Below are 22,832 nucleotides of genomic sequence, written 5' to 3'. Positions count from 1 at the left end.
CAAGATGCAGTAATGGAAATGGTGATTACTTCTGTGGTCAATGCAGTTGCTTAGCTGGCTGGTAAATTGATTGCTAAATTAATTTTCTAATCTTCAGAAATTTACTGTCGATGTTAGTTTATGAGCGTGACATCTTACTTTAGACATCCAGGCGTAGACCGCCATTATTATACATAGATTAAGTATTAATCGCGTGATATGTACCTTGCGTTTCAGTTTAATGATAAGAGCCACTTTTAACTTTATAGGGTTGGAGAAAGATGTCAATGTAGTGCGGCCAATTCATTTCTTGATGCACCTCGATGTCAAGAGTAATTACAAAGTTTCTATTCTAAATTTATATCCTTTGAAGCTTAATTACAAAGTTTATTGATTTAATAATATATCAGATTAATCGATTTCGTTGATAAATTTCATTAACTTATATAGAGGAAATTCAAGTATTGTTTGCAATAATCGTGGCTCGTGTATTTGCGGTTTATGCCAGTGCCAGACGGTAATGATGGATTTAATCATCTAACTAATTAATGCAACATTAAATACTAGCTAGGTTATTTTAAATTCCTTATCATTTCATAAAGAAATCTAGTAGATATCGGTACTTTTTATGCTAATCTGACTCTTACAAAGTTTTTGATTTTCCTTCATGGTGTATTTATCGATTTTCAAATACGCAAGATTAAATAGTTATATGCTATGGTCAATTTCCTATCTAAACTATAGATTGAGAGTAACATAACCCAGCCACATTATGTAACATACTGTAATTCTACAGATTTTATGATACTAACATGCATAATTTGTCATGGTAATTTAAATCTCAGAAATTTTAGGTTCATTTTGCTTTATATGAATGCTAGATAGCGGAATAAAAAAGAAATTAATCAAGTCTAAGCTTATACACGTATTGAGTTTATTTTTTATCACCATTACTTAAAGACTGCATCGTTATTACAGATTTAGCGTGTATAATTCTTCCTATTGAAGAGATTTATGAGACGTTTCCATAAACATATTAGCAAATTAAATAAGTTTAATGCAAATATTTGTGTATCATTAATTGCATAAACTTAATTCGTAGGATGTAAGGGGAAGAATCTATGGTAGCTACTGCGAGTGTGACAATTTTACTTGTCCACTAGGCAATAATCTATTATGTTCAGGTATTTATGAACAGATTTATTAACAAGTGGAAAATCTTAAGAATTCAATTTCCAGGATAAATTTACTGAATTAACTGATGTATTATTAAGCGGGCTAGATACATATATATATTATACTTTGTAAATAGTATAGTTTCACTACATATCGTGCATTAATTAACACTTTAATAATTTATAAACTAATAATGATTTAGGCAATGGAGCTTGTGATTGCGGTATCTGTCGATGTAATCCGGGATATACTGGTAGAACATGCAGCTGTCCATTATCTAGAGTTACTTGTATGGCCAGCAATGGAGTATGAATAAGATTATGATTAAAATTTCAGATTAAATCCTTAAAATTTAAACTCTTCCGTAATTTATTTAATAGTTAGAATGCAATGGCCGCGGTATCTGCGAATGCGGCTCATGCATTTGCAGCAGTTCATCTCAAGAAACTTATACTGGAAGAACATGTGAAGTTTGCACGGTTTGCAGAAGCAATTAAATATCTGAGTTTAAATTAAATACATTAGCGATGAGCAAGTTATTATATATTGTTTCTGATAAATGAAGATTTTCTATTGAGCCCTTGCTTATAGCACTATTGTGCTTAGAGCGCACTTTTGAAATTAATTACATCAGTATTAATTAGCTACCCTATGTAAAACAGACTTGTCCAGGAGAATGTGAAAAAACTGGAGAGTGTGTGGCCTGTAAAAGATTTAATCAGGGTTCCTACGATCAAGCAGCTTGTAATGCAAACTGCAATAGCATGACGATGACAGTTATTGATCAAATCCCAGCCGGTAAGTCTTAACTACTTCAGCTATTGGTAACATCTAAACCTTACTGTAAGATAAGGTTATAATTAATTCGTTAACTTGTATATCTTGCTCGTACTAGAATTATATTTGAAGATTGTCACATCTGATCTGGTTGTACCTGATATAGTCTTTCTTATTGATTACATAATCCTTTGCTGTTTTAATTCTCAGTGTCTATGGAATCCTAAGGTGCCATTAGCTCTTATATTTTTTCTTAATATAAATTAGATGCAGATACTTGTCAACGTGAATTAGCCAACCAGTGCAGAGTCCGATTTACAATCAATATTACGAGCGAAGGCCAGAAACTAGTCATGATAGAATCTCAACAAAGTATATGGAAATATTATTAATATATCGGAAGGCTTAATATATTATATAGTTTATTCGTTATGAACGATTGATACGCCCAGTAGATTAATATCAAATGATCTTATTGCTATATAGTTTGCCCAGAACCGCCTCCAATTGCTCCAATAATTGGCGGTGTAGTTGGAGGTGTAATTGGCTTAGGTGTCATTGCTGTTATTATCGTCAAGGTTGTATTCATGATTCAGGTAAATTTGTCGAGTTACTTTGCCACTGACTCTTCTACGTAGTAGTTTATCTAGCTGGTAGTAATTAAGTAAGTATTGTATTTTATTCATCCATATTATTTATATATTATCTACTATTCTATTTCTTTCAAAAAGGACTATCGCGAATTTCAGAAGTTTGAAAAAGAACGCAAAGCTGCTAATTGGATCAATGTAAGTTTGAATGTCTATGTATGGTCTTGAGAGTAATCAATTTTTTCGATATCAACGCATAAATCTGATTACTTTATTGCAAATTTCGTGCTAATTTCACACACGCATCTATAGGTTATGTAATAAATTTAATTAAGAACGTGTGTTAATATCGTAAATGAGCATGGAATTAATTTAATTTGTACTATATTTGTCTATTGTCCATCCATAGAGTGAAAGCCCAATTTATACTCAGGCAACGTCGAAATTCAAAAATCCTATCTACAGTGGTTAACTATAGGGCAATTTTAATACTTTACGTACACATATGATATATCACGCTAATAGACTACCTACAGTAAAAATGTTGCGGCTACCAGCGGTTGATTAAGCTATACAATGCAATGTTATTCTCTTGAACTAATTTTTGAAATTGCCTAGATTTTGTGATGAAGTAAATCTGAATGTTAGTTACTGATAATTTTTTATAGGATATCTAGAAAAGATAGAGGTGATAGAATACCGCTAAATGATTTTTTTAATTCATAAATTACTACAACGTATTAATATAGGAAATTAACCATTGTTTTAGAACCTCTAAATTATGTGATCACGTAAGTTAACTTCTATATACAGTATATAGGGCAGTAAATCGCTTGATTCTATACTGTAAAGATGAAATTATTAGCATCAGATCGAAATTTCAAGTTTTAGTTTTATGTATTCTGGGCACTGTTTCTGTCTTAATGTTCTATGGTCCATCCCGATCAGTTAACTGGATATCTTCATTAAAGTTCTCGAAAGTACCCATTAGCTTTATCCATCTTGAATTCAGTTTATCTAATAAATTGTAAGGTATTCATTTAACATCAGTATCTGAAGCTTGCTTTTCCAAATGTTGAGAGTAATAAGTAAAATGGATCCTAATTAATAAATATTGAAATAAAAAAATATTGCTGATTGAATAAACGCGTATGAAACTAATTAAATCGCTAAGAAAAATATTGTTAAAGTGCTCGATAAGAATACTATAAAACGTTGGTCTTGAAAATGAACTTTCATATAGGTTATATAGCTAAAAATTTTATTCATAAAGAATTAAAGGTAAATTTCGCATCTTTGGTAATACAATACAGCTAACTGTATCTTCGCAATTCGTTGCGAATTGATGATAAAGTCATAGAACTTCCAAATTATTTAATTCTTTAAATATGCTTTGACCTTTCAGTATCGTCGGCAAAGTAATAATGTTTGACATAGAAGATAGTAATTTCAAAATTTACATCTATAAAATTCCTATTGATTTTCATCCTGAATACACGTAAAGACATTTCCAATATCGCAGTAACAGCATAGTAGTTGTAAGATATTAAGTATGCGTTTGATAGCATTCAAATACATCCATTGGCTGATTCTGCATCGATTTAATTACTCAAATTTGATATTATAACTATTTGTAGTAAAATATCTAAGGATTATATTTCTTCTACGCTAATCAAATGATTTACATCCGGATCAATGCTTGGCTTATTTGCTACAGTTTACGTGCTGTATAATTAAGAACTAACTGGTGATGTTGAGAAATATGTATAAATATGCAGCAAGTCTCTTCCTATAGAATTGTTAATTAAGAAAAAGCAAGTCCTAATGTTATCAAAGCTAGTGTTGAACACTAATCCATATCATACGATATTTTAGAAAATTTGAGCTAAAACTATAATCTACAAGCGAAATAGATCTGTAGATCATCTCTTCAGCTGACTTCCATAACGCCTTTAGGTAAAAACCAATATAGCTCGCTATGAGGATGACTTTACTGATGGATTGGATGGATCTCTACCTTCTTTCAGTATTTTTAATGAAAAGTCAACTACAGGACAACCCTGAATTGTACTACTTAACGATATGACATCGACATTAGGAACGAAATAAGAATTGATTGTATCCACAGTAATACCACCACTTGCTTCTACTAATACATGAGGATAATGGACCTTCAGTGCTGCCGCAGAACGGTGTAAAGCATCGGGCTCAAAATTATCTAACATAATGATATCAGCACCAGCCTTGGCCGCTTGACAGCCTTCTTCTAAGCTGCGACATTCAACTTCAATCTTAGTAGAAAAACCACAAGCTTGGCGGGCTTTTTTGACAGCAGCTTCAATATTACCAACACTCCAAATATGATTATCCTTCAGCATTACCATAGAAGATAAGTTGAAACGATGGGTTGATATGCCGCCCACTAATAGCGAATATTTTTCAACTGTTCGAAAACCTGGCGTTGTCTTGCGAGTACCAGCAATTTCACCATGCCATTGAGCACTTTTAGCTAAATTATGCAAATAGCGAGCTCGTGTGGCTATACCACTTGCTCGACAAATACAATTGAGTGAAATCCTCTCTCCCATCAAGATTTTATTAACTGGGCCTTGCACTTGAGCTACTTGAGCAATCGGTTGTATAAGTGTCCCTTCCTCTACTTTCCATTGAATTTGGCAGCCCAACTTATCATAGATACCTTGGACAAATGGCTGACCAGCAATGACCCCTTCCGACTTGCACAGTAGTACAGCTGTTTCTACCTTTTCACCAACGACATAGCCACCATAATCAAAGTTGGGGATATCTTCTTGAATCCACTGATTCACGAGTGATTCTACGAGTACCTTTGATACTAAATTTTTGTAGTCCATAGTAGCCGGTCGATTTTTATTTTAGTTTTTAGTGCCTCAATTTCTCGTTCATTTTCCTCCGCCAATTATAGTACTGTACGGTATGTAACGATTGGAAAGTAATTTATGCAAAGTGGTTGGGGCTACTGTACAGTGTGCAGTACTGTAGAAACTATGGAGGCCGAGTATCCGATTTGAGGAAGTTTTATGCAGTTAAAGAGAATAGAAATCTCATTCCAAATTAACATCAAGATTTTACAACATTTCTATGGCTATTACTGAGAATTTCAGTGACAAGCCATCACTACTGCCACTCAGGTTTACAGTAATTGCCAGTATGGAATGCAGTAGTTTACCATATTAGGGACTTACAGTATGAAATAGACAGATACTGTACCCTAATTTATAGAACTCACTGTCAATCACAGTACTTTTCTGTACTGTACAGTGAACAGTACTGTAGAAACTATGGAGGCCGAGTATCCGATTTGAGGAAGTTTTATGCAGTTAAAGAGAATAGAAATCTCATTCCAAATTAACATCAAGATTTTAGAACATTTCTATGGCTATTACTGAGAACTTCAGTGACAAGCCATCACTACTGCCACTCAGGTTTACAGTAATTGCCAGTATGGAATGCAGTAGTTTACCATATTAGGGACTTACAGTATGAAATAGACAGATACTGTACCCTAATTTATAGAACTCACTGTCAATCACAGTACTTTGCTGTACTGTACAGTGAACAGTACCGTAAACTGATACCGTTTCAGATCTATGCGGATCAATCAATAGTCGTTCCTTAGTCATATGAAAATTTTCATTTTACTGTTTAATCGGCCAGCACTAGAGATTATGAGAGCCTCTAATAAAGTGCTCTGCACCGGATGTACAAACTCGCCACGCCTGACAACCTACAGTACGTATAATTTGGCGTACTGTACTGTATTCCAAGTTTTTACACACAACCGTACAGTACTGTACAGTACAGTACTATACAGTATGGTACTATGGACTGCAGTACTGTACTGTAGTTACCTACAGTGCTATACACTGTAGAGTATACTGTAGTATGACACTAGGCTAACGAAGAGACTGTCGGTTGTAAAGGCAGCGCACCAAGCCAAATTCCTCCTTCTCAACGTGGTGGCTTTGTAAGATAAACCAAGTCAAAATGGTAGGTAGCAATCTCATCACTATCGTAGACATCCGTATCCATTGAAGCCATTTTACCCTTTAAAAATAGGCACCATACATGTTAAAACTTTTATTTAGCAATTATTTTTTGAAATTATCAATGTGTAGTATTGAAATTGACTGATAAAATTTGACTTCTTTGCTCTTGGCTATCGGACGCCATTTGCAATGCCGTTCTCGGGCCGGTTGTACTATCTTCGTGTTAACCCAACTAGTTTTACTTACTACGTGGAAGATAATATATTATAACTAAGCTGATCAACTATGTATCTGTATGTATTTCCAATTTATCTGAACATTCAAATGAGCTTAGAAAGGTTGAATAGACTACGATGAACGTAATACGGATTCCAATCGATGTAATACTAGAAAGCTTCACGTTATATCCTTTCCTGAGATGTATTGGATTTTAAAAATGAAGTAGGATTAGTTTAGAGCATAATTAAATGCCCCATATAACTTTCAGAAAGATTACTAGAGATCAAAGATCCTTTGTGATGTGGATCATGGACAATTTCACATATTGCCCATGATATGTTGATGCAGTAGATAGAAATTTTCGCCCTGATTTAGCCTAAGTGGAATAAATGCTAGTCTTGTTAGACTCTTACTTGTTGCCGTTACTTTAACTAGAATATTGGTGATCACACTTTGGAGGTGAAATAACTTCATACATATATCATTCATCGTATATCGTTCTGTCAATTCAGGAACTTTATTGTGCATATATGCCATTAGTATTTGTACATCATATCGGTAGTATTAACCCTTTAATCCTAGACGACGGCAATTACTTTATAATTATAATAATCAATAATCACACTAACGCTTTTGTAACTGTTGCTACAGCTTAGATAACTCTTTATGTAGTTATGCTGTAGTATACCACAGTAGTGTAGCTATCCAAATTTTTTTGCTTTATGCCGTACAGTATTCAGTATTCCATCAGATACATTAGAATCGTATTAGTATTGTACGAATTACTTCTGTAGGGATGACTATCAATGTCTGATGTTTACGCGTATAATCGCTGGCAATAGTTTTAGATGGCCATAGTTACGATAATCGTTGTCAAGAACTTTGCGTTATTTAAAGCTGAGAATGAGCGCATCGAGTGTACTGCGCCCTACGTAAATGGATATGTGTGTGGATGTGTACTATGCTGTGCTGTATGTTAGACAGACATTAACCTATTCTTTTATGGTTACATGTTTGTGTAATTCCTATAGGCCAAGCGTACACGAAAAGTTGGTGTTGTAGGAAAGTACGGCACACGTTACGGTGCTTCATTAAGAAAAATGATAAAGAAAATTGAAATTTCTCAACATAAGCGCTATCCATGCAGTTTTTGTGGAAAGGTAAGCTTCATAACTTTGATTATTTAATTAATGAACTCAACTTTTTACATCTAGTGATATTACATTTGACCAATATATATTGAATACATTATATTTGGCTGTTTGTAATACAAATGTATCTCATACTTATAGTGCGTATTAGCACGAAGTAATGTTGGCATTTGGAATTGCCGAAAGTGTAATAAGTCAGTTGCTGGTGGTGCATACGTACCAAGGTAGGAACTATACTGTAAATTGTTGTATCTTTTTAAATTTCTTTTTGGGTTACTACGTGATATCAAGGCAGTAAAAGTGTGCTTAGAAATATTCTCTAAAAGTTGTTCCTTTCTTGAATGTAGCACCGTTGCCGCTGTAACAGCAAGAAGTACCATTCGTCGTCTTCGAGGATTACAAGAAATCTAGAGCAATACCTTTTCGAACAGGAAACATTTGTTTGCTTTTGAATATATGACTGCAAGACACTAATAAAGAAATAATTACGAAAAGACTTTAAATTAATGAAATTTTTTGATCTCTCATTGACTTGTTAACCCTCTCCTTTTACTACGGAGCTTTTAGATAGACTTTTAATATGCATTGTATCATTTTGTATGTGTAGGAACGATGTATACCAGTGTATTTACCTCACCATCATTACGATAGTATCAGCTACGTAGTAAATCTATGAAGTTCATCAATGATGAAATTTATTTTATTTGCAATACAGTAGTTTCAGCGCTACATTCAGTTTGGCAATTCAGTTTAAGAAACGCTATATTCACCATATAGGTTTTTAGGGTTTGCTAGTAATAATGACCGAGAATTTATACCATATTTACAAATTTTGATATCATACATGATCTAAGCAAAATCACTTCGCGTATAAAGTAGCTTCAGAGTAGAAATCATCCGGACCTTTATGAAAAACATTTCACGATCACGGTACCATAATGAGTATAATTCGTTTTAGGAAGCCAAAGCCATAAATGATAAATTGCAATGTAAAATGGGCATTAGTATCTTTATAGCTACAGTATGCTCAATCAATAATATAATAAATGTATCATGGATTACATAATAGTGGTTTTAAAAATATGCATCAGTGGCACATATACATAAACGCGTGCATTAAGATAGTATATTAAAAGTATTCCTCTTGTAACGGTTACTGTAACCTTTTCTTATAACCAACTCTCCCAAGACATTATTCCTGACTGACTTCCGAATGTTTAATAATTTCATATTCATCGTTACGTGTACTAATTTGAGTGCTGCCATTTTCACTGTTATTACCATAATTTGATACAGTCATATCACTAAGATTTGCAGTAGAAACACTACTAATCTCATTTTCAAAAGTAGAAAAGGATGAATTTAATAACGGTGAATTACTGGATTCATGAGCCCGTACGCCTAGCTGTTCCACAGATACATTAGATGGTTGTGCTGTAGTTACAGTAGTTGTAATTGGAAAAAGATTTTGAGATATAGCTGGTTGGTAACTATCGCAGATTTCTTGATCGTCTACAGGCTCCACTATTACGTAATCATTTATATCATTAGCAGAAGTGTGGTCACTTTCTTCCATTTGACCTTGTTCAGTATGATCTTGACTATTTTCGGGAACTTCTTTATGAGTTTCTAGCCTATGCACTTTGGCAGAATCTACACGGTCCAAGCCGGGTGGATAGAAATCTAATAATGAATCTGTTTCAGGATCTAATGCTTCCTTTGTTAGCCTCTCTCTGTCTTCGCGAGGTAAATCACTTTTAGAATCATCGCCGTTTGCATCTATAATTGGGTAAAACTCATGTAAAGAATCGATATCTGGATTTCCAATATCACTTTGTTGCGAAAGTTGGGGTGCAACTGGTGGATTGTCTACAATTTGTGAGTTTGAAATCTCTTCGCTTTCCGCTTCAATATCAGATTCTGAAATAAATAATACCATTAATATACCGAAATAAGATTGTGCCACTTCAGTACAATTCTAGTAGATTCATAGGTAATTGCTATATTTCAGTTATTACCTTTATTGACGCTATTTAGGCCTGAGGGCTCAAATTCACCAATTGAAACAAGACTACTGGCCATAACCTGATCATCTGTTTCTTTGCACAGTGCACTCGAATCTACCGCAAAGATTGACGTTTCACCGTCTTGACTAGCGTCAGGCTTACCTAAATTGTTAACCAAGAACAAGCAATTACTAAGCTATCATAATTAAGTAAATTAAATATGATTGTCATGATGGCCTGAGAACTTACTATATCTATCTATGAATTTAGGTAAGAAATCAACTAGTCGTTTCAATACTTGATGGTGGATGATATATGGTGTAAAAAATAGTGTTATACCTGCCATAGCAAAAGAAAATAATAAATCAATGCTTTAATTTCGGTCTCCAATTGAATTGTTTCAACTTGGTATGAAAAACTTACTAAGCACATAGCCTAATAGTAGTTTTCTCGTAATATGATAAAGTAAAGCGTATACCGTGCAGGTAGAGGCTATCAGGATACTCCAAAACTAGGTAGGAAAGAGACAAAAAGGCAATCAGATAGAATGATTAGCAGGATATTGTTTTTTTCTATAAGTTAACGTTTCCACTGCAACATCATGTTTACATAAGCTCAAATACCTATACGTAGCAACAATACCTGTAACGGTTGAACATTTCTGGATCGGACATAGGCAACTACAATTTCCTTGTAACGAATTGATAGTTGACTAACTTTGTCGATGTTAAATAACTGCTCTTCGGTCTCAAGTCTACAGGATAAGAAATACGCATTAAATTCAGAACAAAGAAATTAATTTTTAATGACTAAAAGTTCTACTCAATTATTCTTATATGCAGGCGACAACATTTCAATACCTCTAGTAATTATCGGGTAGTTAATATAAGGACATTTTAATCGTTTGTGTGCATAGCACAGTACTGTACAATACTCAAATGTGGTGATGTCGGGATACTTCCGATTCTATCACTTTTAGAGATTCAAATTGCTATAGTAAATGAAATCTGAAATGATTCATTAGCGAGATCACGATCTACCCTTGCATTAGTCAACGACACATTAATGTTCAATTGTATCAATCTTAATAAAACCGGCATTCAGATGGGGTGTAATACCGACAATATCCTGGACTAACAATGTTATCTTTGGTAATTAAAAATATGCTCTATTTAAGGCATTCTTTAGAACGCATTATTTGCGAGGATTAAAGAGATGAAGTTTTAACACGTAAATAAAAATAAGTATTTGTAGAAAGTAATTCTATTTGACGGCCATTCGATAAGTTCAACGATTAAAATTGCCTTATGATGAGTGACGTAATCAGAGATAATGTATTCATCAAGATTAAATAAACACCCAGTTCAACAGAATAATTTAGTTATCTGTACAATATTTCTGGTTACGAACACGCAAAAAGCACAACAAAAGTAAGGCATTTTTTAGATTACAACTTACCGAGATAAAACCTGATTGTAGAATTCTTTCCATCCTAGGAAGGAGGAAAAAGGTGTGATTAACATTTTCTATACGGACTATTCTTGCACGAGTGTAGCAGTGAATTAAAAGGGTTTCATTCCACCTCACTGACATTGCAGAATTCTACTTAACTACACTTCTACTTTGTGAGTAGTACAGTTGACAGTAAATGTCAACACAGTGGAAAACGCTAACACTCCTAACAAACTATCGCATCTTGAATCACAAAATGCTATTTGTAACATTATTGCATCTTCTGCTCGCTTTAATACATGACGATACTGTAAAATTCATTAAACAACTAGTATCTATGCATATATAAATATACATATAAAGTAATGGTATCACTCATCACTTGAGAAGTACTTTAGTCTTGTTCATGTTCTTTCAAATTGTAAGTTACAATATCATAACCGCACAGACAAGTAAGAAATTCTAATTATCAAGGGTGTGTAAAACTTTCATCGTCCTGTATTCAATCCTACCTAAATTCATTCGGTTAGTCATTTTCTGTTCAATTTGTGGCAAAGAAAGGGAAAGCGATGTCGTCGTTAGTGATATAATAAAAATTCGTTGTCCTATAGTATTACTGTACCTAACAGGAATAGTCAATAGGCATAGGATAAATAAAAATGATTAAACAAAACAAGCCATGAATCCGTGGCGTATCAATTTATAGCTTAGAATACATCCAATAGAGTAAACTAGCCTGATGCTATCAAGCAATAGCACTACATATCAACGAGTCCATATCAATGGATTTACTATTACAGCATGCATTTACCATAGGAAAACACTGTTAATGATGAGAAATACAGCCATGGAATGGCGAGCATTTTTCCATGTCAATACGTCTTGCAAGTATTGTATTTCAGGCTGAAATTGATGGAGATACTTGGACAAGCGTATCCATTCCTCTTCTACTGCTTCTTGAAGATCGTTTTCATCATCGGTGGGTAATGATGGATTGGATCCTACATGCGTTTCCATAGCCATCTTACAATATCTCACAGTGGTCTGCACTTTTTCTTGATTTGATAGTAGTTAATTTAGAAATCGCTTGTCCAAAAGTCTTTACAAATGTTTTTCTTTTGTCATGGAAAAAAATCTTGGTTGTCGCAAAACTTACTGGTGCATATTTATTTTACGGTACAGTACCGTACAATGACTGTCCATCGATGGCCTCGTTCGTGTCATTTGATTACGGTCCACTAAGTGATCGAGTACAGTACAGTGTACAGTACAGTACCATACTCAAGGCGAGCCTAGTGAACACTGAAGACTGTGGTGATCGTTTTGGTGCATTCTAATCCTGCTACAGTACTGTACAGTACTGTATGAATAGTTTTCAAATAATTAATTAGAAGCTTTATCGAGATTTTTAACATTAAGTTATTTATGTTCAACAATTTTGCCATAACATTCAACATTATACTACAGTATACTGTACTAGGGAATCAACAACGCTATTTGTGGTACAGTGTACAGTACTGCGCACTGTAGACAACGGTATGGTACTGTACTCTAGTGTACAGTCTGTACTGTACTGTACTGTACTGTACTGTACAATACAGTACAGTACTGTATGGGCAATGCCTTTGTGGTACAGTGTACAGTACTATACACTGTAGACTACGGTACGGTACAGTACAGTCCATTTCTGCTACAGTGTACCGTACTATACACTGTACTCGACAAGTGAAGTACTGTAATCAGTAGCATCATAACAAGAAATCAACATGTTTCATATAGTACTGTATAACATGCTGTAATGTACAGTACAGTACGTATATTGTCTATGTAGAAAAAAAATAAATAAACGAATTAATTATTTATTCTGGACGAAATTTACTGATTCGTTGAGATCTTGTTTTTACAAGCAGTCCCTGAAGCAACTGCCTCTTATGACGATTTGTGTAGCTCAAATTTGGCTACATATACGATGACTGTTTATAGCTCCTTGTACAATTTAAATTGCATGATGCATTTAATGTTTGAAAATTGGACAGTGCAACAATTTTTATTTTTATTATTCTTTTTTTTTCTTGATTATTTGGATTAAACATTTTACATTCCATTTCCAGATCTCCAGTGTAGTCGTAAATAGAAATGTATACTGTATAAATAATGTACCAATAAATTATTTAGAGTGAGTTACCTAGTAGGTATCAGGGATTACTAGTAATACATTATTGATAAGGGATCAGTGCACGATTACGCACTATACTAAATCAATGGATGATTTAGTGGATGATTTAGTAATCCATGGTGTTGTAGTGGATCACTTATACGAGTAGAACAAATGTAATTTATAATTTGCGGCACCTTATAGAATATGTAAATGAAGATAAAAGATGTCCCTCACTTTCTTATCAAAACTACTAGATGCAGGAAACAAAGGGGTACTTATGCATTGAGGAAAGCCTGGTAACGATAAAGTGAGAATGGCGTTTATGACTTTTCTAAGTTCTTATTTCACAGAACTGCTTAACCAAAAAGAGAAGACTACATCTAGACTGATCTAGTGTATTGTAATTCAAAGCTTCATCTGTCCTTGAATCTATATATCTTTTGGAATACAAATTCTCTTCGATACTGAGTCTTGGTACACCCACATTCCCTAAACTGATGAGTGAAACACTGTACTGTATTGGACTCAGTAAAGTAAACAAATAAGCGAAGCACTGTATGAAGAGCAGTGGCCGATTGGGTTCTACTCATACAGTATTTTATTTTTTTTTTTGATATCTCTATAGTTCTACAGTAGAGTTCTACCATAACTACACTACTAGAAAGAGAGAGAGGGACGATCAATAGTATGCACTTCCAAATAGAGAGGGGCTTGATCATTTATTTTCCTGCTCATTCTACTATACTGTGCACTACCACTAAAAGCAAGCAGCTAATTATTTTACACGACCATGGTGGACACTGGGCAGTATATAGTGATCATTTCAGACATACTGTTCACTTGAGATGATCAATAAAAATAGTTGGTCTCCACAAAATTTGGGATTCAACGAAGACGGACCCTGTTTGTTCTCTTACTTTCTTTGAGGTAGTCCGTCCGTGCTTCGGAAGGACTGATTCATATTGTCAATGTTGCAAGGTAACGGTACAGTGTACAGTACTGTAGTGTATTGGTACTCACTCTGGTAGTACAGTATACAGTACTGTATGCAGTAGCAGATGATCATTATAGCTCGGTTTGATACCATCAGAATCAACTCCTGTACTGTACTATCGCATTATTGATTTTGGCTTTTGCAATCGAGCGCTAACATTTTGCAACAGCAACGAGGTGGCCATTAAGAGAAGATGCTATCCAATATTGTACGCAAGCATCAAGCTAAACAAGCTGCTGCAAAGGAAGAGCAAGGTGCATTACTACTGTCTATTTGATATATTGTTATCCCAATACAATACAACTTCAATTTGGGCAATATCGAACTGGCATGTTGAGTAGAAAGGCAAAACCAATTGAACTAGATCAGGCTGCAGTTTTCTCTAGGATAAACCTTCGTACAACAGAGTACTAGCCGTGAATCCTGTCATTTCATCAGTTCATTCCGTTCAGAGAGTAAAATAATTCAAGGATCATTTCATCAATTCAATCTATCAGTAATATCATATCGTGTAGTAAGTGGACAAAGTGATGTATTCGTATGGATAATGACAATGAATTAAAAACAATATTAAATGGCAGGATGATATCCAATTCCATGAAATACCTCTTGCTACAAATATGTCTAAAATAATGAATTGACAGCCTATAAGATATATCACAACTAAAGAATAGTTTAGTGATGCACATGGGAAGAATTCATTTTAGCCTGGTAAACAATCGAACGAATAAAAAGTAATACACTTGTACGTACAATTCAAAACATAAATGACATAGTGAATTCCAGGAAACACCTCCAAGACTTGATGCATTTCTAAAAAGACAGTCTACAGAATATATCACGACTAAGGAATAGTTCAGTCAGGTACAAGGGAAGATTATCTTCTAAACTTTGAAATAGTGGAATATTTCGACGATATCTTATCGTACAATTCGAACTCAAGAATGCTAACCAATGAACATTCTACGAATATTTAATAAGCATCGTTGACATCGGCAGATTGCAATTCACCTAGTACCCATCCTATCTGTTTTCTCAACAGCAAACTGCACAGTACAGTATATGCTGATATGCCATTAAAACTGCCTATGTTATATACTGTATATCTGCAGTACAATAGTTAGCAGTCCAACTGTCATTTCCTAATTTTACAATTGCAAACCAAGGTAAGAGATTAAGTAATACGCTATCGTGTAAACTGATGAACAAGCATCAATCAATTACCTTCTTTAATAATATATTCAATCTACCTGCCATAATGGCACAGTTTCAAAGTTCAATGAAGTTGTTTAAACTATACTGTATACAAGTATATATTTGCTGTTAAATATATTTTTTATGACAGTTATTCCTAAGAACGTTTTCAACCTTAAAAATAGTCACGCTTAGTATGCTTGCTGTGTACAATATACAGTACTCGAACACGCGTACGTAGTAGTTGTAATATCGTTCACTCAGTATTCAAATACACAGCATGTATAACGTTTACGCCATTCTTAGCCAGATTACATCAGTCTGTTAGAGAATTTGCAGCAAATCGATAAGTCTAACTGCGTTTGATACCTGAAAATGTTCTTATAAATAATTAAATTAATTACTACGCTATATATTTTGACTTATCCGCACTCATCAAATCACAACTGATGTAAACTGGAATTGCATATCCCAATGAACTTGATTTAACTCTCGAAAATAAATTCACTTTCTATGGAACGCCGTCGTTTACATCTTTCCAAACTGTTACAAAAATTTCAATCTAATACCACGATACGAGTATGCTATAGTCTGCTAAGGACCCACAGTAGTTAGTACAGTTACGATTTTATAACCCTAGTGGATACAATTTTCTACAACCTTGACCTGTCTCAATTTGGTTAAAGTTGATTGATACAGATACTTATTTTACGATTTACAGAAAAGTTGAAAAAAGAAGCAATGGAATCTTGCGTAGCCTTTGGAAATGCCTTGGTAGATAAAATGAATACAGGGTATACACGCATATTCTCTCTTGTGTAATTAATTAATAATGATTTAGCGCTATTTCTTACTCCATGAGCAATCTGGAATCCTCTTTCTTTACTTTTTTGCAGCATAGACTTTGAATTTATTTTAAATATAGTAATTGTAATATTACTAAAATCTCGAATCTAACTATTTCCTGATGTATTAGTGTTGCGACAGCATACCAAAATCAAAAGAAACTGGATCAAGAATTGAAGCAGTTACAAATTCATACAGGTAAAATTGTTCCTTTCCTGTAAGTTGTTTCTGCTGCACCTTTCCAAGTCTAGTTTTTTTATACAAAGCCAGCTACTGCTACTACTATGACTTGAAATTACCTTTTATTTCAATATTTACGGAATAATTACAGTTCAGAAATATTATATAAACTACTTCGTAACTGCGAAATCTCTGAATTATTAATATCTTGAACATTATATTTTTATCGCTTACAGCTGAGTACAGTAAAGTTGCATCACAATGGATGGGACTGGTGGATGGCTTTAATCAATCCTTAAAGGTACTCGTATTTGCAATATTTATTGAATTCAGCATATCGTCCTTTCAACTGCCTACTGCTTTTATCACGGTATATCAATACTGCCTAATATCTGGCTTATTAGTATAAACCCATCTACATAATTTTCGTCCGATTATACCCCTATATTACACACTGCCGTTTCGTGTAAGAAAACACAATACAACTGCGGATATGCTACTATTATCGACTCCATCTTCAATTATTCTGATGGTTTCTCCATTGAAGCATCGCTAATAATGTTATGCTTACTTCACTAGGAAATTGGAGATGTAGAGAATTGGGCAAAAACCATCGAGAATGATATGCAAGTTGTTTGCAAATCACTAGAATTTGCGTATAAAGGTAGCAATGAACCCATAGACGTCCCATCAAGTTCCTAGTAGCTGGACCTAAGTGAAGAAGTTCACTACTAAGCCTAAACTTTCAAACTGCAATTGTACTATAAATGTAAATACAAAAATTTCTATCTAGTTGATAACTACATCTTATAGCAATAACATGGCAATTCTAAGTGAATGATTAATTAAAAAATCGCGTTGTTGCATTTCATTATCTTAAGCACCTACAACTATTTAGTAGTTCTATTTTATCTGTCGTCGAGATATAAGACTTGTAATGCCCATTAAGAATGGAATAAAATTAAAAAATAAACTATGAAATTGATTTAAGCTGATTTCTAACGCTGGATTTGCGGATGTTGGTCATTTATATACACTAGCAACTACACTATTAATTCAAATTTTATAACTTACAGTTCAGTAATACAATTCATAAAGAACTGAAACTCCTGTTAGTACAGTATGCTTTTAATGAATGACTGCTCAACTTTAAACTAACAAGTGCCATTAACGCGTATTAGTTCGTATTACCGATCAGGATGTTATATATTATTGAAATGAAAACCAGGGATTTGTTGATATAATGATGTCTAGTCAATTTACTAAAAGCATGCGTATTTTAAAACGGTTCAGCATAACCGATGAAGGGATCGCTGTACCGCAGATACTTGCATCATAGTCAGTTAAAGAGCTTTAGATTACTTAATCATACTTTGCTAAAGTCCTGAGTGCTAGCTACACCTGTCGATAGTTTTGTTATGAATATTGGAGTAAATACCAAAGAGATGAAAGTATTGCTGTTTCTTTTTATCTCTGGTATTTTAATACAGTTGAAAGTGTCTGAAAGAGGCACCACTTGCCTAGAAAGTTATCCATAATATGCTCGATTGCTCATGTTATTATTTTATCTCTCTGGTAGCTTAATACAGTTGAAAGTGTCTGAAAGAGGCATCACTTGCCTAGAAAGTTATCCATAATATGCTCGATTGCTCGTGCTATTATTTTATCTCTCTGGTAGCTTAATACCGTTGAAAGTGTCTTAAAGAGACATCACTGGCCTAGAAAGTTATCCATAATATGCTCGTATTACTATTTTATCTCTATGGTACTTTAATACAGTTGAAAGTGTCTGAAAGAGACATCACTTGCCTAGAAAGTTATCCATAATATGCTCGATTGCTCGTGTCATTACCAGTGCTTTCACATTCCGCTAAAGAAGTCTCTTGTATCTGCGAATATTGGCGATCGCATTGAAGTTTAACATCTTCAGCAAATTATAAGGATACTTGCAGAAACATATTTTATTTCCTATTCCAATAGAGCAACATTACTTTACATATCAAGATCGAATATTCGCTGATTGCGAACCCCTAACTCGTACATCCACACTCTAATGATATTGACTGTATAATAAATGGAATACTGTACTCGTATACTTGGTGCAGTACTCTATGCGTCTACTGAGTATTGACTGTGCAGAAACATGTTCTATTTTTTGTTCCAATCGAGAATATTGATTTACATATCTGGTAGAATGATGGACTACATACATGCTCAAATAATATGTTAATAAACTAACCTACAGCCCAATCGCTCGAAAGCGAAGGTCGATGATCTTACAATATACTATTTGACTGAATTTATACACCGCATTTACCTGGCCTGTCGTAAGCACCACAATTTATTGGCTGTAATGCCTATTTTTTGACGCTTACAAATACGTACAGTATATTGAGTACTTGCCGTGCAGAAACATGTTTTATTTTTTGTTCCAATCGAGAAACATTAATGTACATGTCCGGTACAAATCATGGACTACTGTCGTGATTTCAGCTAATTACAGTAGTTTTGCGTACAGCTATACACATATAGTACTCAAATGATATTTATAATCAATAAATATTGTAAATCAGATGTAGAACTACAGTATTAATTGAGTATTGATTGTGTAGATACATGTATTATTTTCTGTTGCGTTGAGAAAAACATTAATTAAAATGTCTACTTAGAACTCAATCGACAATAAGTCATTGAATATTGCACCGTGTAACTGATATACTGCTATACAGTATATTGAGCAGCCCACGGATTATAGTATGATGTCCTGGTATTGTACAGAAGAGCGAGAAAGGTTAAGCAAAAACCTTTAACCTTTCGAGTTTGTTTAATTAGATGAATGTAAACAACAACATAATAATTTCCACTCAACAAGGAACGACATACAGTACGGGCTTGTATGCAAAATCAAGATTTCAAAATGAGGTAAACTCTGAGTACACGATGCAGACAAAAAGGAAGTATAGTGTCGATACTACCATAAGCAGCCATTCTGTAGTAGTCCAAAAAGGCTTTTCAATTCAAATAAGCAAACTCTCGTACCATCGATGATGACAATAATTGCAGATTTTAGTAGTCTATCCGATTGCATCACACTTTTTAGGCTGCTTAAACAAGGCGGCCATTTCTAAAGTCCATCATGGTACCTAGCCGTATTGTACACTATTGAAATGTACAGTACCTGTAGGCGGTGTCAGCAAGATGGCCTCGGGGTTGCCTTGGTGAAAATCATGCTGATAAAAGTACAGCCCAACCTTAGCATACCTTAGCTTTATTTAAACCTTACTAGTATATAATACGAATTAATGATTGCATCTAGTTGCATCCGCCCTCGATGCAATCCTATTGTACGCCAGTCCGTAGATGTCAAAGTTCAAGGATCTGCTGACATTTTCCGACGGAAAAACCCCATGCAAACCTTTGCTACTCTAGTCAACGTAGTATAGTGTATAGAACAGCTTACAATGAGACAGTATTGACAGTGTTCAATCATGATAAGTAGGATATTATATAAATCGTCAACATTGCCATAATCGTTCCTTTTCTCATCAAGCTCTCGCAATTAACGCATCAAACAAAGTCCAAGCTGCACGCATAACTTGCACCAATTCTCCACTCAATTTTTCAACATGCAATCTTTCCAAGGATTTCCATCCCCTTTTGTCACTTTTTACTCCAAAAGACCAATCAATGATTACGACCTTGGTGTAGATACTTCAAAATATGAAGAAGGCGAAAAAGAATTACGTATCAAACTAGCATGTTTATATCGGGTTGTCGCTTTAATGGGCTGGAATGATAGCATCTTCAATCATATTAGTGCTCGTGTATCGCAAGATAAAGATCATTTCTTGATTAATCCTTTCGGTTTGCTTTTCGATGAAATGACTGCTTCTTGCTTTATCAAAGTAGATGAACATGGTAATGTCATTGATCCTGGCTCTACTCACTTTAACATTAATATGGCTGGCTATGTTATCCACTCAGCAATCCATATGGGAAGAAAGGACGTTGTTTGTGCTATCCATTTACATACTTCCAAAGCTACTGCAATTGGATCCACCAAAACCGGTTATTTACCACTGACGCAGGATTCATTGATACCTGGACCAATTGGTTATCATGATTATCAGGGCATTGCTGTCGATGAAAATGAAAGAAAAAGTATCGTTGAAGATATTGGTGATAAAAATGTATTACTCTTGAGAAATCATGGTTTCTTAGCGGCCGGTAAAAGTGTAGAAGAAGCTTTCTCTGGAGCTTACTTTTTCATGTCTGCTTGTGAAATGCAATATAGTGCTATGTCTGCCGGCAAGGAAGATTTAATTTTATTACCTACTGCTATTCTTCAAAAAATACAACGTATCGTCAAAGACAACACTACCAACAAAGACCCTGCAGACCAACGTGTTGAGTTGGTTTTTTTTGAAGCTTTTGTCCGAAGATTGGATGAAATGGTAATGATAATTGAAGTAAAGTTAATATGATAACATGAGCAAAGTTGAGCATTGTCTTCTCCATTGTATCAATACTAATACTGTACTAGTTCTAGAAAACTCTTGAAATTGACATTTATCAAAGTATGAATATTGCCTAATGTAGTATTATGTCATATAGGGTTTAAAACCTGGCTACGATTACGCGAACAAAAACCCATTCAAATACATTCAAAACGGAAGTAAGTGCTACTTATTGATAACATAAAGCTGCCCTAAATAATCGTGGTTTGATTACTTTCTTAGATGCCTAAGCATAAATGCTGTGAAATTGACGTCGAAGCAGGCTAACAAAAAGGTAGCAGACTTTCAAATAGTCTTACGTAATAGCTTAATCGATTGAGGAAAATGAATCTTTTTCAACGATAGGTTCAATTCTCATCTATATATGATTAAATTTGATGCTTTATTATGCTTATCACCAGTCTACGTATATACTGTAGTAGTTGTTGTTGGCATACAGAATTTATCATTACTACTTTTCATTGGAACTATTCCAGTCTTTTTTGTTTGCTCTACTAAGCATACGGAGCAGTATAAAGAAGTACTCGTTAGCGACTTAGGAATTTTACTAAACTCTTGGCAATACTGTCTTGAAGATTACATATTATCGTATTGTGGATACAATCTATATTATTATTCTGTATTGTAGATTATATCACCAAATAAAATTCATATTATGAACAGTAATAAACATCGTCTAGAAAATGTTACATTAGTAGTTTTTATTGATTTAATAACAGATCCAAAGCTAACATTACAATACCATTCACCAAAAACACAAATATAATAAAGATTTATCTTTGTATTCTCTAATGTTAATTAATTTCTATCTTTGCACTGACTCACACACCAATTTATATTCTGTTTAATCTAAGTAGGACATATCTATCCTTTGGAACGATATCACATCTGCAAAATTGAATATAGCCTTTCTTCTCTGGAGAACTGTATTTTCAAATATTCGTATACTTGTATAGTGATACATACGGTAACCTACTCGTATATAGAAATTGTTGGGTGATAATGGCAATCGGTATATTTAAAAGATGTACTCTTTTAAACCAGTTTCTTGATGTTAGCAATGACACATTAGTAAAAGCGAAAGTTTTTACTTTCGACTGTGTAAAACAAGTACTGAGAAATATATGTTAGCTACTATTAGTAATATCATTTTCAGTTAATAATTTTGATGAGTGTTATTGTGAAAGCTATTAAAATAAAGCTGGAAATAACTGTCTAATTGCATTATGGAAGCTCTTAATGAATTTAAAACTTCATTTAATCATTCGTACCATTAATGCTGATCATGCTAATATTACACCATGACCAATGGCGATCATAATTATTGCAACCGTCCAAGTCTAACCACATGACAAGTAGTCCAATTACAACTATTCCAATTCCAATGGCGATAATAATCACAGAAAGTACCTTTTCAACAGAAAAGTTTGATTTTGTGGAGAGTTTGATAAAGCAAGCTGGAGGGAAAAGAAATACTGAAATAGAAAGCAATAATGGGATTATATTTTGTTAATGTGATAGTGGTACGTGTAGCCATAATTTTAATATATAGTTGAAGAATCCAT

The 22,832-nt window shown here is 34.1% G+C and overlaps 5 protein-coding genes across 5 annotated transcripts; 3 read left to right on the top strand and 2 right to left on the bottom strand.

Moving 5' to 3' along the window:
- Positions 1-3,402: 3,402 nt before the first annotated feature.
- Positions 3,403-5,395, bottom strand: TRIADDRAFT_50087 (uncharacterized protein; the record flags this gene model as incomplete). The annotated part of the gene is made up of 2 exons (XM_002110613.1): positions 3,403-3,437; positions 4,540-5,395. The coding sequence occupies 2 exons, from the start codon at positions 5,393-5,395 to the stop codon at positions 3,403-3,405; spliced, it is 891 nt and encodes a 296-aa protein (XP_002110649.1).
- Positions 5,396-6,508: 1,113 nt separating this feature from the next.
- TRIADDRAFT_35714 (expressed hypothetical protein) lies at positions 6,509-8,414 on the top strand. The gene is made up of 4 exons (XM_002111138.1): positions 6,509-6,551; positions 7,801-7,929; positions 8,062-8,144; positions 8,268-8,414. Exons 1-4 carry the CDS (start codon positions 6,549-6,551, stop codon positions 8,329-8,331), a joined length of 279 nt encoding a protein of 92 aa, XP_002111174.1. The 5' UTR covers positions 6,509-6,548; the 3' UTR covers positions 8,332-8,414.
- Positions 8,415-9,112: 698 nt separating this feature from the next.
- Positions 9,113-12,401, bottom strand: TRIADDRAFT_54871 (uncharacterized protein; the record flags this gene model as incomplete). The annotated part of the gene is made up of 8 exons (XM_002110612.1): positions 9,113-9,840; positions 9,939-10,088; positions 10,176-10,265; positions 10,350-10,437; positions 10,569-10,680; positions 10,787-10,788; positions 11,385-11,418; positions 12,190-12,401. 8 exons carry the CDS (start codon positions 12,399-12,401, stop codon positions 9,113-9,115), a joined length of 1,416 nt encoding a protein of 471 aa, XP_002110648.1.
- A 2,322-nt stretch (positions 12,402-14,723) lies between these two features.
- TRIADDRAFT_54870 (uncharacterized protein) lies at positions 14,724-17,452 on the top strand (the record flags this gene model as incomplete). The annotated part of the gene is made up of 5 exons (XM_002111137.1): positions 14,724-14,784; positions 16,446-16,518; positions 16,701-16,768; positions 16,987-17,051; positions 17,330-17,452. The coding sequence occupies 5 exons, from the start codon at positions 14,724-14,726 to the stop codon at positions 17,450-17,452; spliced, it is 390 nt and encodes a 129-aa protein (XP_002111173.1).
- Positions 17,453-20,430: 2,978 nt separating this feature from the next.
- Positions 20,431-21,081, top strand: TRIADDRAFT_3859 (uncharacterized protein; the record flags this gene model as incomplete). Its single annotated transcript, XM_002111136.1, has 1 exon — positions 20,431-21,081. A coding segment is annotated over one exon (651 nt), but the record flags the coding sequence as incomplete, so codon positions are not given.
- Positions 21,082-22,832: the final 1,751 nt, after the last annotated feature.

Source organism: Trichoplax adhaerens, genomic scaffold (genome assembly GCF_000150275.1).
Source record: "Trichoplax adhaerens TRIADscaffold_3 genomic scaffold, whole genome shotgun sequence".
In the NCBI taxonomy this organism is placed as follows: domain Eukaryota; kingdom Metazoa; phylum Placozoa; class Uniplacotomia; order Trichoplacea; family Trichoplacidae; genus Trichoplax; species Trichoplax adhaerens.
Note: the sequence above shows the minus strand (reverse complement) of the source record. Positions and strands in the feature narration are given on the sequence as shown.